Source organism: Mus caroli, chromosome 2, assembly GCF_900094665.2.
Source record: "Mus caroli chromosome 2, CAROLI_EIJ_v1.1, whole genome shotgun sequence".
NCBI classification, from domain to species: Eukaryota; Metazoa; Chordata; class Mammalia; order Rodentia; family Muridae; genus Mus; species Mus caroli.
In genome coordinates, this window is record NC_034571.1 from 31,038,432 (window position 1) to 31,056,978 (window position 18,547).

The following is an 18,547-nucleotide window of genomic DNA, read 5'->3' on the forward strand; positions in this document are numbered from 1 at the left end:
AAGGAGCTGAAGGGGTCTGCAACCCTATAGGTGGAACAGCAATATGAACTAACCAGTACCCCCAGAGCTCGTGTCTCTAGCTGCATATGTAGCTGAAGGTGGCCTAGTCGGCCATCACTGGGAAAAGAGGGGAATACAGTTCAGGGGAAAGCCAGGGCAAGAAATGGGAGTGGGTGGGTAGGGGAGCAGGCGGGGTTGGGGGGTGTATAGGGAACTTTCAAGATAGCATTTGAAATGTATATAAAGAAAATAGAAAGAAAGAAAGAAAGAAACAAAGAAAGAAACAAAGAAAGAAACAAAGAAAGAAAGTCAATATAAAGCAGGCTCAAGGCCAATGGGGGGGGCGGGGAATACATGTGTCCTTGAGTCAAACTTACTATCTCCCTTTTCAGGTGACAAGCCAGCAGCAGGAGTTGGCTGTCCTGGACTCAGAGTTGGGGCATAGAAGGGAGGAGCTGCTTCTACTCCAGGACAGCCTCGCCCAGGCAAAAGCTGACCTCCAGGAAGCCCTGACACTGGGGGAGACGGAAGTTGCTGAGAAGTGCAGTCACATTAGGGTATGGTTGCCGTAGGGCAGTGCTGAGGTTTATTTTAAAGTGTTCCGAGATAGAAGTGCCTCCTATAGCACCATTTGGGGTGTTAGTGTATTGGTGCTGAGGCATTCATGTGGCCTCTGAGTACACTCTGGGTTCTCTTGTTTCTTGGCTTTCTCATGTGTTTCCTGTCCAGGGATGCTCTTATCGCAGTCATAGGCAACATCGCATCCTGCCTGTTTCTCGTGGTTCAGCCACATGCAACCTCCTGGGATTTTTGTTAGTTTGTTTGTTTTTGGTTTTTTTCTAAGCTGCTCTTAAGGAGTTTCTTTATCTTGCATTTAATAATAGCTGCCTATGTCCTAAGCACCTCAGTTTGTGACTGTCTGTGCCTCCAGCCTTCTGCCTCTGATAGTCACTGAGGCTGGGAGCAGCCTTGCATGGGGTAAATGCACAAACACATCTGCGTGAACATAGGTTATTTCTTCATATTTCTTCACGGTAGGGGCTGCTGCAAAATACAGCACTGTTCTTGTACCAAAGGCAAAAAGTTATAATTTAATATAAATTAAATTACAAATTAGATATATGAAATAGAATAATAACAGAACTGACTGGTATAAAGGGAATTTTGATTTGTAATTTACAGAGAAGCTGACTTTTATTTAAACACAGGAAGTAAAATCACTTCTAGAAGAACTAAGTTTTCAGAAAGGAGAACTGAATGTCCACATCAGTGAAAAGAAGACTCAGCTCGCACTTATACAGCAGGAGATGGAGAAAGAGGAAGAGAATCTTCAGGTGGTTTTACAGCAGCTGTCGAGACATAAGACTGGTGAGTTTAAAGAGCAAGTCACAGAATGTGAGGCTGGCCACATCTGCACTGCAGGTCACAGCGAAGTGCACCTGGCCAAGTTCACCTCTGAACTGTAAGCTCAGTAATGAGCAAATTATAAAAGGAACTCGGTGTTTTCCTGCCCTTCAGTTCAGTTTGCTAAGGATTATTTAAAGCAATTAAGCATATTAGTAGCTGATGAGAGCAGGGAAGGACTCTCACAGCTGGTAAGAGAGGAGCTGAGATGCTCGGCCAGGGCTTCAGCACTCCAAACATTCAAGCTTGTAAAACCAAAGTGCCAATTTCTATTCATCCAGAGATTTCTATCCATCCTTTATGTGTGCCACAGCAAGACTTACACTTAGGAACCTGGAAAGAAAAGGCTTATGTTTACCTTTAATGCCACGTAAAACTAGAGTAAACATCTGAGGTAGGTCGTGAGTGTGGGAGAGAGCCCACTTATTTACTTACTCATGTTACCCTGTTTCCTTTTGTGTGTGCATCCCTGTGTATGTGCACAGCCCACAGGAGACCATCCCATGTCCTGTTGGGTCACTATCTTATACTGTTGAGACAAGGGCTCTCACTCAGTCAGGTCTCAATGATCCCTTGTCTCTGCACACCCTCAACACACATGCAGAGCATTGCAGTTATAGATGCCCACCAGCAAGTCCCAGTGACTCTTCTGCCTCTGCACCGCACCCCACATCCTACGCATCCACACAGGGGGTTACTGGTACATGCATAGCCACACGCAACTTTTTGTGTGGGCGCTGGCAGTCAAACCTGGGTCCTCATACCTATATAGCAAATGCTTTTACCTACCATGTCCTGGACACCTGACTAGGTCAGGAAGAGAATGAGGAAAAAGCAGATATGCAGTCTGGCATCCAGAGAAGCGGGCATCAGGTGGGTCATGATCACTGCTAGAGCAGCACCAGTTACCCAGCAACCCAGGTCCCCAGTTTGTTACGCACAGCAGTACAGCTCAGCAGTACAGAATTTTGTCTAGCCTGTTTGGAATCGTGCCAGTGTTGTTTGGGCAGCATGTGGTTGAGACTTGGTGAGTGTAGTGCCTCATAATAGCCAGAAGATCAGTCTCACTGTAGGCTTCCTGGCCCTCTGGCTCTCGCATTTTCTACCTTCTCTTCTGAGGTGCTGTTCCGGAGGGGCACAGTCTCCTAGGAGGTCTCTATAGGCCTCATTAGCAGTCTGGGGCTATACGTGGCTGGGAGGACGCAGCTGCAGTAGCTAGCATGTGCACACACCATCAGCACTCATACTCAGGCTAGGGGAAGCAAGGCTTCGCTCAGTCAAGTCAACCTCCTGTCCAGAGCTTTCACGACCGCCTGAGGCTCTTAGATCATCACCTTTGACTTTGGGTCTGAGGCCATGCCGTGTCAAACAGTGTACTTCTAAAATAAAACACCAGCCGGGCAGTGGTGGCGCACACCTTTAATCCCAGCACTCGGGAGGCAGAGGCAGGTGAATTTCTGAGTTCGAGGCCAGCCTCATCTACAGAGTGAGTTCTAGGACAGCCAGGGCTACACAGAGAAACCCTGTCTCGGGAAACCTAAATAAATAAATAAATAAAACAAAACAAAACAAAACACCATAAAGTGCTGTCATAGTAGTCAGCTTTTGAGTTATTACATTGTCTGTGTGTCTGTCTGTCTGTGTGTGTGTGTGTGTGTGTGTGTGTGTGTGAGTGTGAAGGGGGGAGGAGGGAGAGAGAGGGCGAGACAGACAAACAGTATGGACATGGAGTCGGAACAGATTTGGGGAGTTGGTCCCCTCATACTCATCCCAGGTCATCCCAGGTCACCACCCCTCCCCTTCTAGAAATTTCTCAGCACTTTTACTATTGGGCTCCTTTTCTAGATTTTCTGCAGAGAACAAATACCCATACTGTAAAGTGTTTCCTGTCTTTTCATACAGAGATGTGGATATAAATGCTCCTAGAGTCGGAGCACTGTAACTGTTTTTGTTACAGTGTATTTAACAAATTAGTGTTGGGGTTTTTATTTTGTTTGTTTTTGTTTTTGTTTTTTTGAGACAGGGTTTCTCAGAGATCCACCAGCCACTCTCGAGTGCTGGGATTAAAGATGTGCACCGCCAGTGCCCAGCACAAATTAATGTTTTTAACAGTACTTTCAAAAAGGTTTTTTTCTTTACAAATAAAATTAATACCATTTAGGCAACACAGCAAAAAAATTTTTTTTCTCTTTCTGGTCAGTGAACGAGGAGTTATAGTTTGTTCTGTTTGGTTTCCAGTTCCCCAACCCTGACCCTGTTTTGTCTCTGTCAGAACTAAAGAATGTTGCAGACATACTGCAGCTTGAAACCAGCGAGCTCCACGGTCTGAAGCTCCAGCATGACCAGAAGGTGGTGGAGCTGGAGAAGGCGCAGGTGGACGTGCTGGAGGTACGGAGGAAAGAACGCCTCTGAGCCGCGGCCACCCTCCTCAGCCTTTCTCTTTCAGGGAAAGAGAATCTTCTGAATCTTCTCTCTCACTCAGGAGAAACTAGAACTGGAGAATTTGCAGCAGGCAATGCAGCAGCAGAGAAGGGAGCTAGAGTGGCAGAGACAGCTCCTGGAGAGAGACAGGCGGGAGACAGAGCGAGTGAGGGCAGAGAGCCAGGCCCTGCAGTCCTGCGTCGAATGTCTGAGTAAAGAAAAGGAGGATCTCCAAGGACAGTGCGAGAGCTGGGAAAAGAAGTCTTCCCAAGCCCAAAGGTAAGGGCAAGGATAGAGACATGGGGGCAACCATGAGAACAGAGAGATGCTCATGGGGGTGCATTCTGTAATCCCAGCACCCACCAAGTGGAGGCAGGAGCATTGCTGTGGATTTGAGACCACCATGGCCTACACAGTAGGCTGCAAGCCATCAGTGCTACTTAGTCAGAACCTGTCTCAAGACAACAGCAGAAGCCACATGTGCTGGTGCTCACCTTTAACCCCAGCACTCAGGAAGCGGAAGCAGTCAGGTCTCCGAGTTCAAGGCCTACGGAGTGAGTTCCAGGATAAGTCAGGGCTACACAGAAAAGCCGTCTTTAAAAAACAACAAAAGAGCAAAGATTTTTAAAAAACAAAACAACAACAACAAAAAATCAGAAAAACCAGCGTTCAGTCTCTAGGTCTCCATGTTAAAGCAGAAACAGCAGACACGGTGACAGACGCTGTAATGCTGGATGGGAATTACATAGAGACAACTGCATCTCTGGGCACTAGCCTACCCTCCATGAGCTGCAGGCCAGTGAGACCCTGACTCTAAAGGGAAAAGAAGAGCAGCTCTTAGACCCCCAAGTTTGTCCTCCAGGACACACAGTCTTTTGCTGGAAATAAATAGAAAGGAAGATTTTGTTCACTGCTATAAGAAAACAGATTGTTCTCAGAGTGATTTATATATTCAAAACAATTACAGTCAAAATCCCACTAAGTTTTTTTCTTTTCCTTTTTTTTTTTTAAAGTTTTATAACTTGGTTCTAAAATTTATAAGAAAATGGAAAGAACCTACAATTTATAGAATTCTTTAGACATACCACCAAAAAAAAATTAGAAAATGAGAAAGGAGTTAAGACTAACACACGTGCTTTTAGCACTTAATACAGATTACAGTAATCAAAATCCTACTGTACAGCAAGTGAGTGGGTGCCGGGGACAGAACAGAGCGCCGGGCCTTGCCCTTCCTAATGCTGCAACTTAATACAGTTCCTTATGTCGTGACCTCAGCCATACAGTCTTTTTCTTTTCTTTTTTTTGGTTTTTCAAGACAGGGTTTCTCTGTGTATCCCTGGATGTCCTGGAACTCACTTTGTAGACCAGGCTGGCCTTGAACTCAGAAATCCACTTGCCTCTGCCTCTGCCTCTGCCTCTGCCTCTGCCTCTGCCTCTGCCTCTGCCTCTGCCTCTGCCTCTGCCTCTGCCTCTGCCTCTGNTGCCTCTGCCTCTGCCTCTGCCTCTGCCTCTGCCTCTGCCTCTGCCTCTGCCTCTGCCTCTGCCTCTGCCTCTGCCTCTGCCTCCCAAGTGCTGGGATTAAAGGTGTGCGCCACTACGCCCAGCTCTAAAATCATTTTCATTGCTACTTCATAACTGTAATTTTGCTACTGCTGTGAATGGTTGAGGCTGCAGGTTGAGAACTGCTAGAATAAAGGTTTAGAAATGAACTTTGATATATGAAGCAAAGATTTTGAGAAAGATTGAAAGCTATCTTTTCAATAGAGTAGTCTTTTTAGAATTAATGCTAAAAGAATTGAAGATCCAAAATAGAAAATTTGATCCGTATTTCACTATATAAAAACAATGGAGGAGCCCAGCAGTTTGAGCACTGGCTGCTCTGCTGGAGGACTTGAGTTTGATTTTTACCACCTAACATGGCAACATACAACCACGTGTAACTCTGGTGCTAGGCAATCTGACACTCCCTTCTGGCTGCTGTGAGCACCAGGCATGCAAGTAGTGTACAGACACACATGCAGACTGAACAGCATACACATAAACAAGCCAGCAGAATGCCTCAGTGGGTAAAGGTTCAAGCCTGGGACGACCTGAGTTTAATTCCTGGAACCCACCAAGCAGAAGGAGAATACCAACTCCTTGCATTGTCATTTTATCTCCACACATGTGCCATGGCATGTGCATACCCCTTCCCCACTGAATAAATCAGTGTAAAATAAAACGAGCCATAAATATAAATGTAAATTTTAAATATAAAACTTAGAAAAGGTAAGCCCTTTGTGACTTTGAGTAGGACAAAATTCTTCTTAGTTAGATGCCAAAAGCATGATCCATAAAACCCACAATAAAGCTCGAGGGTGGAGGGGGAGCTCAGTGCGACCTGGGTTTCAGGACAAACACCCACATCAAAAGCTGGCACTGCAGGGTGGAGGCAAGTGGGCCCCACTGGCCAGCCAGGTTAGCCAGCAGAGGGAGCTCCAGGTTCACACGTGCCTCTCACACAGACACGTAAAACTAAACAAATAAAACAAGACAATTAAAGCTAACAGGACAGTGGAGGTGAGGAGTCAAAGCCCGCAATCCTGATGTCCATAGGTCGTTTCCTGGAACCTAATAAGAAGGACAGATGCTCTGGGTTTGCATCTGAGATCCCAGCACTCTTGTGGCAAGACAGGAAGCGGGGATAGAAAGTCACCTGGAAGCCACATGCCAGCTGGCCTGGAGAACATAGCATAGCAGAAACACGAGCCAGGGCAAAGAACCAGCTCCCCGAGCCTGTCCTCTGCCCTGTGCTCACATGAATGCACAGTGATAAGAAACACGTGATCTTACTAGAAACTAGACAGGTGTGGTGGCACTCGCTTTAATTCCTGCACTCAGGAGGCAGAGGCAGGTGGATCTCTGTGAGTTCAAGGCTAGCCTAGTCTTCATAGTTCTAGGATAGCCAGGGATATGTAGAAAGACCCTCTCTCAAAAAGCCAAAAATAAAATAAAATTAAAAACAAAAACTGGACATTTAAAGGATCACTCTAAAATATAATATTAAAACTAAAGAAAAATACATGACAACAGTTAGGAGAAAAGAGTTTGAACCTGGTATGTAACATAGGACTCAGGTCCACAAACGTATGGTGTAAAAAGTCTTCCAAACTTGATATGAAATAACCTGTTTTTTTAAATGGGCAAAAGATTTGAACATATATTTTTATAGAAGATATATAATGGAAAATAAGCACGAGGGTAATCCAGGTTAAAACCACAGTCGATAACATGCCTGCTAGAATGACTGATACTCGAAGACCCTATTTACATGTAGTTCTGGCATCTTCCATCTCCAGCCTTACCCTCACCCTGGTAACGTCCACTGTCTGTGCACTGTGGAAGGCAGGGCTGCCCCTCATCCGCGTAGTGTGGGTGTTTTCTGTCTAACAGTCCACTTTATTCTGTGGTAGAGTTCTAGCAGCCACAGAAGAAAGCAACAAAATGGAGCAGTCCAACCTCGGGAAGTTGGAACTGAGTGTCAGAAAGCTGCGGCAGGAGCTGGAGCAGCTGAGCCAAGACAAGCTTGCCCTACACAGTGAGGTGGCCGAGGTGCAGCAGCAGCTACAAGGTAAGGAAGAGACTGAACTGGAGGCCGGGGCTCCACCCACAGACTTCCCTTAGCTGACGTGATTGGTGCAGAATGGTGTAAAATTAGATTATGGATTTAATTATAGCACTCTGTGAACATACTAAGTCTAAGTTGTACACTTTAAGACACACATGGTACATGAATTTCGTCTTAAGCTGGCTTTTAAATTTTTAACTTATGTTTCTTAGGGAACAGTTTAAAAGTAGAGCAAAAAAAGGTTAAATACAAATTACTTTTGGGCCAATGAGGTGGTTCAGTAGGTAAAGAGCACTTGCCACCAAACCTAACAGCCTGAGTTCTGTCGTTCAAGAGCACACTAACAGGAGAGAACTGGGAACTGACACCCAGATGTGGACCTTCATCCTTCACACTGGTGCGTGGCACATGCTCACACTCATTCCCACAAGTACACACAATAATGAGCTGACATCACCCCTCAGGTCATAACTCTGACTGTGTATGTGGGTGGGGGGTGTTGAAGGCAATAGTAAAAATGTCTTTTATTACCAAATAATTATTTAGGAGAAATGGCTAAGTATTTATAGTTAATGATGTATTTTTTTTTAGCATTTATTATGTTCTAGTCATGATGTATGTACTGTCTCATTTAATTCATGTGACACCAATAGATCTGGTGACACACCAATAACTCCAGCACTCAGTAGAAAAAGGCAGGAGGAACGCAAGTTCAAAGCCAACTGGGCCACATCATGAGACTGTATCAAAAATAAAAACTTCATAGCATTTTTGACATAGAACCAGTATTTTATCCATTTACAGATGGTGATATTGGGGGTTAATTTTCTTGCTATTTGCTAAAGATCACATAGTTAGTAATAGATAGCAATGCTGTCTATACATTGTCTTCATGAAAGAGTGTACCAAGTCTTACGTTTCCAACAGCAATGTAGAATATACTTGTTTTGTTTTGGTTTTTTTGGTTTTTCTAGACAGGGTTTCTCTGTAGCCCTGGCTGTCCTGGAACTCACTTTGTAGACCAGGCTGGCCTCAAACTCAGAAATCAGCCTGCCACTGCCTCCGCCTCCCAAGTGCTGGGATTAAAGGGGTGTGCCACCACACCCGGCCGAATCTACTTGTTTTTAAACCATGCATCTCACCAACATTATTAGTTAAATGTTTATGAGATTCTTTAATATAGAAACCTTTTTAAATCCCACAAGGTTACATATATAACCTTGATGTCTTTTGGCATCATTGATTTAACAGAAACAAATGTAAATTCAGTTCTGATGTACTTTGAAGGGGGATCCAGTATATAAACATATATGCTATATGTATATTTGCAAATAGCATCTTATGGAACTGTTTTGGTAGATAAAAAGGAAGCCATAAACTCTCTGCAGGAGGAACTGGATAGTACCCAAGACCATTTGGACCTAGCAAAGCAGGTAAGGCTCAAAATAGAATTGGCTTTTTACAGTTTGCACTACAGCCTCATAGGGCTCCTTGCACAGCATCATAAGGTCATCTACACAGCCCCCTAGACCACCCACACCCCCTTACACAGCACCATAGGGCCTCCTTACCCAGCACAGCCTTCAGATAAGGCTTTGGTCCTTGGGTGGTTCTCTGATCTATTTCAGCTCTTGATTCATTTACTCAAAGCTAAGAAGAAGTAAGATAGTAGTTAGACCAAAGTCAAACAGCAGTCCAAAGAAGCCTTAACAAGGATGCTGGGATGTAGGGATCCGTGTGCAGAGCAGCTGTCCATTCAGAGCAGGGTCTGGTCAGGTGTTGACTAGTGCAGCTGTGGCCCTGTGCTTCTGATGACCTTGCTCTAGGTGACTCAGGGTCAGCCTGTGAGAATAGGGCTACAGTTTGTGTTTCAGAGGACTTCAAGCAAATCAGATGAAACACCTAATCTTTCTTCTATACCTCCAGGGTTCTGTGTTTCTAAGACATAAAACCTTTAGAGCAAAAACCTTTTTACTTTTAAGATGTCAGAGTCTTTTTTTTTTTTTAAAGATTTATTTATTTCATGTATGTGGGTACACTGTCCTTGACTTCAGACACACCAGAAGAGGGCATCAGATCTCATTACAGATGGTTGTGAGCCACCATGTGGTTGCTGGGAATTGAACTCAGAACCCCTGGAAGAGCAATCAGTGCTCTTAACCACTGAGCCATCTCTCCAGCCCCTAAGATGTAAGATTCTTAAATTTCTCTGTGTTAAAATTTTTTTCAGAATTTTTTCTAAGTTTTGAACTTGTCTGAATATTTAATACAGTAACAAAGGCAGATTAATTCTTGAGTCCAGCACCTTCATTTTCTCGACAGCCCTGGGTTACTTGCAGAGCAGGGTTTATTCCTGCCTCGGTGGCAAGGCTGGGAAACTCTCACTGTGGTCTCACCATCTACTTGTTAGGTGCTAAGACAAGGAAAGCCAGGAATTAACTTCTAGTCCTGGGTACCTTCCTCTAAGTTTGCTGAGAGGCTAAAGGAGGTGGCACTTTTCAGACTTGGTGGGCTCTGGACTGACACTGTCACCTTAGGAGGTGGCTCTGTGAGGTGTTTCCGTGTGATCTTTTGCCTAAAGGACCTGATCCACACCACCAAGTGCCAGAACGCGTTGCTCAGTGAGCAGACGCAGCTTCAGGAGGACATCGGCAAATGGATGGCCAGGTTAGAGAGCTGCCAGAAAGAGGCAGAGACAAAGGAACAGCAAGTCCAGCAGCTGCAGGATGAGATCAGAGAGAGCAAGCTCCGGCTGGACCAGCAGGAGATGGTACTGTGCTCAGAGGGGTACTCACTTCCCGGGGCTCCAGGCTTCCCACCTCCCCACCCAGGTCACACTGCCCGTGTGCACCTTCTCTGGGACTCTTTGGTTAATATAACTGATAGGTTGTTAAGTCATCCAGCACTCATCCTGTAAAGAGCTTAGTGGCCACATGCTAATTAATCAGCGACCTGTCTCGTCTTCTCACAGTGGCCAGGTGGCTTCATCGTTACAGAAGCACTGGCATTTGTTCTGTCTGTCTGTCTGTCTCCCCTACCCTCCCTTCTCTGTAAGCGCTTCTCTCTTTGGAACTGGAATCTGAGGATCACCTGGGACATTTATTCTTTTATGATCAACTCAGGTTATTGTCTCTATTCAGATGTTTCAAAACCTCCAGAAAGAGAGAGAACGTGAAGAGCAGAAGTTCGAGGCTGGTAAAGTGACGCTGGAGCAGCAGCAGAGGCAGCTGGAGAAGGAGCTGATGGACCAGAAAAGCAGGCTGAAGCAGCTACTCACAGACGTGTCGGCAGCTGAAGGACGCCTGGGGACCCTGCAGGAAGAGGAGCGTCGCACTGAGGGCCTGGAGAGGATGCTGTCCCAGGCCAGTAAGTCCACGGCTACCATCCAGGGAAGGGTGGGAGCGGGGCTGTCCTGGTCGTCTGGTGAAGTATGTGAGGAAGACCCAGACCTGGCCACCCCAGGAGGAGGCAGGAGAGCCAAAGCGGGAAGGCAGGCAACAGCCCTGGGAAGGATGGCCAAGGACACAGGGAGGTAGGGCGAATGTGTCTTTATGGTGAAGTTTGACCCTGAGACTGGCCAATGTGTCTCTTCGTGCCCTTGAACCGTGCACAGGAAAGTAGGACATTACAGTGGGATGTTAGAGTCTCTGAAGGACGAGTTATTTGGGAGTAGTGACCTCAGCTATTGGGAAACAGTGTCAGCAGCCGAAATTTGAAGGCATGAGCTAAGCTAGAGTTGGATTTACTTTGGAGTCAGTTTGCTCTCTCTTGGCAAAACTTTCTTGAGCCTGTGGAGTAGGTCGCAGACTTGTGCGAGCCAGTACTAGAGGGAAACAGCAGAGTAGGGAGCCTGCCACTCACTAACAGGCAGCCTGCACTAAGGAGCACAGGGCTCTGCCCACAGCTGGCCCAGGGCCACGGCCAAGCCTACTCAGTGTGCATACTCACATTCCAGAACAGCAGCTTTCAGAGCGGGAGCAGCAGCTAATGGCCAAGTCAGGTGAGCTGCTGGCCCTGCAGAAAGAGGCTGACGATATGAGGGCCGACTTCAGCCTCCTGAGGAACCAGTTCTTAACAGAAAGGAAGAAGGCAGAGAAGCAGGTGGCCGGGCTAAAGGAAGCACTGAAGATCCAGCGCAGTCAGCTGGAGAAAAACCTCCTGGTGAGTGTTTGCTGCCCTGGGAGTGTAGGGAAATCAATGCATTTACCTGACTTGACACATGCATTTTACTTATACACAGCTTCATTATGAAGAAAATAAATCATCCATCAACCCAGGCCCTACCCCAGTGGTTATTATTGGTGTATTTTGTCATAATTGATTGTTGAAGCACACAGTGAGTCTTGGCTGCCAGCAGCCATCCTGTGGATAGCACAGCAGCTCTGCACTCTGTTCAGCCCACTGCAGGCTCTGGGCATTGGGTTGGTAGGCACCTTTGCAGAGCTGCAGTCAGCCTGTTTGTGGCATTCTGCCCTTTTTGTTCAACATTAATTTTTATCAAGCGTTAAAACCAGGAAGCCTGGTCTACCATGCTTTTACCCGTGACCTAAGGGGTGGGGTGGTGGTGACATCAGTCAGAGCAGTGTACAGTGTTTCCAGGAGTGGGTGTTTCCGGTGCTCTGTGGAGGGACTAGTGGAACTGCTGTATGAAGGAAATCTGATGCGTTATCAGAAGGTGGTGTGCCTTAACTAGGACTTGGGCAGGACGATCGTAAAGACAGATTTAAGCTGGCCATGGTGGCCCACTCCTCTAATCCCAGTACTCAAAACCAGAGGCTGGAGGATCTCTGTGAGTTCAAGGCCAGCCTGGTTTTACAGTGAGTTCCAGACCAATCAGAGCTACACAGTGAGATCCTGTCTCAAATCAATAAACGATAATCCCTACAGCCCCTGAAGAATGTTGCCTGCTCATGGGCCACTGATGGGGCTGAGGAAGGGGAAGGTGACTTGTCAGAGGTACTGCTAAAGATTTGGCTTCAAACACTGGATTCAAATTCTCCCAGTCACACTACACCTGTCTTCAGAATGCTCCATTTCGCAGCTGTAGAAACTGAGGCCTTTACATTGCTCGTGAGTGTGGAACCCGTGTGTGTCTGCAAAGTCCTTTGCTTCCCTGCGTGCTAGGAGCAGAAGCAGGAGAACAGCTGCATGCAAAAGGAAATGGCTACAATTGAGCTGGTGGCCCAGGACAACCACGAGAGGGCCAGGCGACTCATGAAGGAGCTGAGCCAGATGCAGCAGGAGTACCTGGAACTCAAGAAACAGGTGTGCATCCCAGAACCCCAGCTGACCAGCCCGGGCCACTGTGCGGGCACAGGCAGGGTTTATTGTTGTCAGTATCTCTTTAACAGGAATGTGGGACTTGTGAAAGCTGACTGTAAAGAGGGTTCTTCGAGTTAATTTTTTTCTTAGCCTTAAAATTTAGACATAAACTTAAGGAAAAAGAATTGGTTGAAAATCTACTCTTAAATGAACTAGCTTTTTTTTTTTAAAGATTTATTTATTTTTATTATACGTAAGTACACTGTAGCTGTCTTCAGACACTCCAGAAGAGGGAGTCAGATTTCATTACGGATGGCTGTGAGCCACCTTGTGGTTGCTGGGATTTGAACTTTGGACCTTCAGAAGAGCAGTCGGGTGCTCTTACTCACTCACCAGCCCATGAACTAGCTTTTTAAAGTGATCTTATTTATTTACAGATTTATGGTTATGTGTGAGTGCGTACGTGTGTGTGCCCACACTGTGGTGAGCATGAGGAGGTCAGAAGACAACTTGTGGGAGGCCATTCTGCTCCGTGAACTGGGCTCTGAGGATTCAGTTCGGTGTGAGGCTTATTAACAAGTGCCTTGCCTGCTGAGCGAGCTCAGTGGACTGGCTTTAAGTGGGTGTGCAGGCCCAGGACCTGAGTGTGCTGGTGCATATGTGTGTGGGAGTGGGAGGAGCCTTGGCTCTCATTCTCAGGAACGCCAGCATGTGTTTAGATGGACTGGCCTGCAGTGAGCCCCTATGCCCAGCACGTCTATGTGTGTTCTGAGGCTTGAGCTCAGGTCTTCATGCTTGCAAGTTTACTGGCTGACTTTTTGTGTTGTGTGTGTGCACGCGCACACATGCCCTTGTCTGTAGCAATATACGTCTGTACACGTACATGTGGAGGGCAAAGATCACACGCAGGTGTCATTCCTCAGAATGTCCATCTTGCTTTTTGACAAGATTCCCATCTTAGAGTTTCTGTTGCTATGCTAAAAGACCATGACCAAAAGCACCTTGGGAAGGAAGGGGTTAATTTCAGCCCTCAGGCCACACTCCATCAGGACAGGAAGTGAAGCATGCCTCCCAGGAACTTTGCCCCGCCCACAATCTGTGGGCCCTCCCTCCCTCACATCAATCAGCAGTCATGGAACCGCCTGATGCACTCACCTATAGGCCAGTCTTAGGGAGGCATCTTCTCAATTGAGAGGCCCTTTTCCCAAATGACTATAGCTTGTGTCAAGTTGACATAAAACTAACCAACAGTCTCTCACTGGGACCTGAGGCTTACCAATTAGGATATGCCCCATCCATCAACCTGTCTTTACGTCCCTAGCACGGAGACTACAGGCACATGCCACCATAGCTAGCTTTTATGGGAAAGCTGGAAATCCAACTCTAGTCCTCGTGCCCGGCAAGCACTGCACTAACGGAAGCTTCTCCCCAGCTGTGTCTGTTGTTGTTGTTGTTGTTGTTGTTGTTTGCTGTGAGTGTGGGTGCTGCATGCACTTAAATGGTTCATGTAGAGGGCCAGGGAAAGACACTGGATATCTTCCTCTAATTGCTCTTACTGCCTTGCGACAGGGACTCTCACTGAAACATAAGCTCACTGCTAGGCTAGGCTGGCTGGCCAGTTAGCCCCAAAGACTGACCTGCCTCTATCTCCCTAGTCCTGGAATGGCAAGCATAGTCCCTCGCCCAGCCTTGTGGGTTCTGAGGATTAAATTCGGGTCCTGATGCTTGCAAATCAAGAACTGCATGTACTAACTGAGCCTGTCCAGGGGTGTGACCTTCCATGTAAGACGCACTAAGTGACTCAGTTCTAAGTCCTGATGTTTGACCCCACCACCCTGCTTAGGTAGCAAACCAGAAAGACTTGGAGAGGAGGCAGATGGAGGTCAGTGACGCAATGAGGACGCTGAAGTCAGAGGTGAAAGACGAAATCAGAACCAGTCTGAGGAACCTCAACCAGTTCCTTCCAGAACTTCCGGCAGATCTAGCGTCTATTTTGGAAAGAAATGAAAACTTAAGAGAGTTGGAAAGCTTGAAAGAGAACTTCCCGTTTACCACAAAAGAGAGGATTTTTGAAGAAAGATCCAACTTTCCCCAAGTTCACATCATGGTAACGTTTGTCCAGCTCTCCCGGGCTTCAGAGTGAGAATCTGATTCCCACCGCCCCCGAGAAAGCTAAAAACAGATTTGGGAGCACCAGGGTAGGAGGGAAAGATGGTTGGCTCCCACCTGTGGCAGTCGGTGACTCATTGGTCTCCTTTTCTCTCTGAAAAAGGATGAACACTGGCGTGGAGAAGCACTCCGTGAAAGGCTGCGCCACCATGAAGATCAACTCAAGGTTGCCTCTTAAAAAACCAGAGAAAGCCCCTGTGAGATAACTGGCACTTGGCAAGAGTAGGGAAAGATTTCCATGTCCAGTCTACTGCAACACTCAGGAGGATGCTTATAGATCACACTTAAGAGGTTCAGAGAAGCCGACATTACAGATAGCAAATGGGTATCAGCATTCAAGCCCATTTGAATTCTAGGGCATTGGATGATAGCCCAGTGGTACAGCACTTGTCTAGCACATGCAAGGCACTGGGTCCAATCTAGAATCTTGGTGTCAAGCTGTGTTCTTTAACCTCTATAATGCTGTTCCTTGAGACAGGGTCTCTCTGTACCCTAGAATATCCTAGTACTACAGGGTAGCCCTGAATTTGGGGCTGTCTGGCCTGTTTCCCCAGTGCAAGGATTGGTGATTATTGCCATGGCCTACCCTCATACCTGTTTATTAAATGTGTTAATAGCTTGCTTATCTAATGTGAAGAAGCAGAGTACATTCAGGAGCTTTTCTTCCATGTAAACCCCACATCTGATAACACTTTCCAGGCTCAACTTCGACACTGTATGTCTAAGCAAGCAGAAGTATTGATCAAAGGAAAGCGGCAGACAGAGGGCACCCTACACAGTCTGAGGAGACAAGTTGATGCTTTAGGAGAACTGGTCACTAGTACCTCCACAGACTCAGCATCATCACCCAGTCTGCCTTCCCTTGTGGAGGACTCCCAGCATGGGCATAGTCAGGTAAGAGGATGCTCTCTAGTCTAGAGTTACTTGGAAACTTTGGGGTAGGTGGTCCAAAAAGACTGTGAAATGCCGCCCTCAACTGTTTTAGCAAAAACTATTTGTCTGCCATCACTGGGGAAAGTTTACCTCGTTTATAGGTGCAGAAAGAATAGGTAAGCTGTAGCTTAGACAGTGAATTAGAATTGGAGATAGGATGACTCAGGAGAGATTTAGTGTGTGTCCTCAACTTCTGGATTTATTTTCAGTATAGAGGGTTGGAGAGATGGTTCAGCAGTTAAGAGCACTGAAGCTTGACCCAGACTAAGTTCCTAGCACTCATCTGGCAGCTCTCACATTCATGTGTTTGATTTCAAAGGACCCGTCACCCTTTTCTTCACAGGCACCAGGCACCCCAACAGTGCAGACATATACATGCAGGCAAAACAGCCATATACATTTAGGAGAAATAAGAGCTTAGACCTGTGAGGTTAAATGTGGGTTTCCCTGGGTTTTAGGTGGTACCTCTCATGTCTCAAAGACACTTGAATGCAGACTTCACTTCCTATTTATAAAACTCTGGACATCACAAAGGTTTCTGTGTGGGACTTAGTTATCAGTCATCTAAAAGGAACAAAAAATAACCCGCGGAACTGACCAACAGTAACACATTGTGAGCAGAAAATGGCTTCCATTTTCAGGTGCTTACTCTATGTACATACTAAACACTATACATACAACACCCCATTTAGAAAGGTACAAATTGTCCCTTTGTGTAGGCAAGGAACTACATGAAGTTGTAAGTAACAGGTCAAGGGTATAGCAAAGGACAGACAGATCAGGATATAGAAGCCAGCCTACCTTTACCAGGAAGCAGCGGATCCTGAGTATACTATAAATCACAAGGACTAGCCAAGGACAGTTTTGTTAGTGAGAATTTTAGTTTCTTTAAATACAGAAATGTTACATGAATATGGTTTTGTTTTGATCTCAGGTATGGGATACGGAGCTGCTCTCATGCTCTTGGGGGGGGGGGGTGTGATTTTGCCAGCTGCCAGTAGTTTCCACAAGTGCATGATGTTTGGAATTCTGGGGACTCTTGAAAGGGTATATAAGTGCTAGAGCCCCGAAGGGCATCGCTCCTGCTGGTTAGCCAGTTGGTAGTTAGTTGTTGGTTAAGTGGTCGAGTGTAGAAAATCATGAGATATCCTGACTGCAAAGATCAAACTTGCCCCAGGGAACTCAACATCCCTAAACAGCAGAAAGTAGTCTAATAATATCGGCCGCCTCCCCTCCCCTCCCCTCCCCTCCCCTCTATTCTTTCTCTCCTGCCTAGTGTTGGGAGATTGAAAGGGTGGAAGAAGAGGAGTGGGAAAAGGTAGTAGAAAAAGGAACTCAGTCTACAGCCAAGTTTTGTTGGATACACAGTTGTTTCTTTGACTGGCCTGAGGGGCAGATAGCTAACCTGAGGCACAAGCCTAATGAGCAGCGGGGCTAAGATTTTAATATGGTTATCTTAACACCTGTGGTTGAGACAAGTCAGGTAAAGGCCCAGACCATATGGCCCTCCAGAGCTTAGACTGTAAGGCAATAGCACAGGGCCCATACATGAGCCTTGGGGGTACTCTACAAGATATCAGAGGCATAGGTGAATTGTAGGCAGTGGTTTTTTTAGTCTGTGGTTGTCATCTGAGCCACTGTGGCATGAAGCCTTGAATAGGGTTGGGATTGGGGGCTGGATTCTGTGCCTAAAATGAGTTCCCTTCTTTTCAGAGCTCCTTCCAAGTTCTGCAAGTTCCATTAGAAGAACCAAACAGTTACCGCCACTAAGTTTCCTGCTTGCAGGTACGTTAGCCAACCAGCACTTAATTAAAACACGGAATTCTGGCAGCCCCAGGAAAACTAACCTCATCTTTCATCATTTTATAGCAGTTCATCTTAAAGCATTTGGGGGCTGGCTATGGCTTGATGGTAGAGCACTTGCCTAGCACATGTACGTCCCCAGATTCAATCCCCAGCACTACAAAACTAATTCTAAAGCGGTCCTTAAGCACATTATTTTGCCAGTCATCACACCACCACCACATCCTGTAAGGCCTTGTCTGGTTAGAGGTTTAACTCATCCGTTCTGCTTGTCTTACTGTAGGAAAAGAAGCTCCAGCCAAGGTCAGGAATACAGCCATGTGTAACCATAAGAGGAAATAGCTACTCTCCTACCTCACTGACATCCTAATGGAATGTCAATCAAGATCCTGTGAAGACTGAAAATGCATTGTAGTTTGTACAATTTATACCGAGGTTTCTGTAAATCACATGCACTTGTGGGACTAGATGTTTGTGTCTAACATAGGATGTAAGGGGCTATTGTTGACTCTCCTCCTCCAATGATGAAATATTTTTATAAAGACAGTGAAACCACATATACTGAGTCCATAACTGGTATGTCTAGTTACCATGGAAAAGAATGTACTAAAAGCCCCTAGGCTTAATAATTAATAAGTTATTATTTTTGATTCTGATCCAAAGTTTATTTTTAATATGAAAATAAAGGTACAGTCAATTTGTGTCTGTCATCCACAGGTTACCTTTATTCTAAGACATTAACAATATCCCAGCCATTTCCTACCACTTTTTACCTGGTCTACTTAGCAGCAAGTGCTTCATTAGAAGTACCTATTAAGAAGTCATCCTGCGTAGGCTGCTTTTCCTTATTAAAATAGTAATTCTTTGGTGGAAAACATCAAGACTATACTGTGGAGACTCCGTTCTGATGGTGAGTATATTACAGACAACCTGTAAGCATTCAACTCT

At 46.0% G+C, this 18,547-nt stretch overlaps 1 protein-coding gene across 5 annotated transcripts in view; it reads left to right on the forward strand.

Moving 5' to 3' along the window:
* The window catches only part of Cntrl (centriolin), a 68,783-nt gene extending 50,251 nt beyond the window's left edge, over window positions 1–18,532 (forward strand). For 3 of the 5 annotated variants that reach the window (XM_021183758.2, XM_029474142.1, XM_029474143.1), the window contains 15 exons: window positions 393–557; window positions 1,209–1,368; window positions 3,677–3,792; window positions 3,887–4,104; window positions 7,278–7,435; window positions 8,792–8,865; window positions 10,014–10,202; window positions 10,573–10,798; window positions 11,388–11,593; window positions 12,557–12,697; window positions 14,538–14,801; window positions 14,967–15,029; window positions 15,563–15,757; window positions 17,510–17,581; window positions 17,883–18,309. In XM_021183758.2, the coding sequence (XP_021039417.1) occupies window positions 393–557; window positions 1,209–1,368; window positions 3,677–3,792; window positions 3,887–4,104; window positions 7,278–7,435; window positions 8,792–8,865; window positions 10,014–10,202; window positions 10,573–10,798; window positions 11,388–11,593; window positions 12,557–12,697; window positions 14,538–14,801; window positions 14,967–15,029; window positions 15,563–15,757; window positions 17,510–17,566 (2,232 nt within the window). In that variant the 3' untranslated portion in view covers window positions 17,567–17,581; window positions 17,883–18,309. Of the gene's footprint in view, window positions 1–392; window positions 558–1,208; window positions 1,369–3,676; window positions 3,793–3,886; window positions 4,105–7,277; window positions 7,436–8,791; window positions 8,866–10,013; window positions 10,203–10,572; window positions 10,799–11,387; window positions 11,594–12,556; window positions 12,698–14,537; window positions 14,802–14,966; window positions 15,030–15,562; window positions 15,758–17,509; window positions 17,582–17,882 lie in introns of all 5 variants that reach the window. The other 2 variants (XM_021183767.2, XM_029474141.1) reach the window with 2 other exon arrangements.
* Window positions 18,533–18,547: the final 15 nt, after the last annotated feature.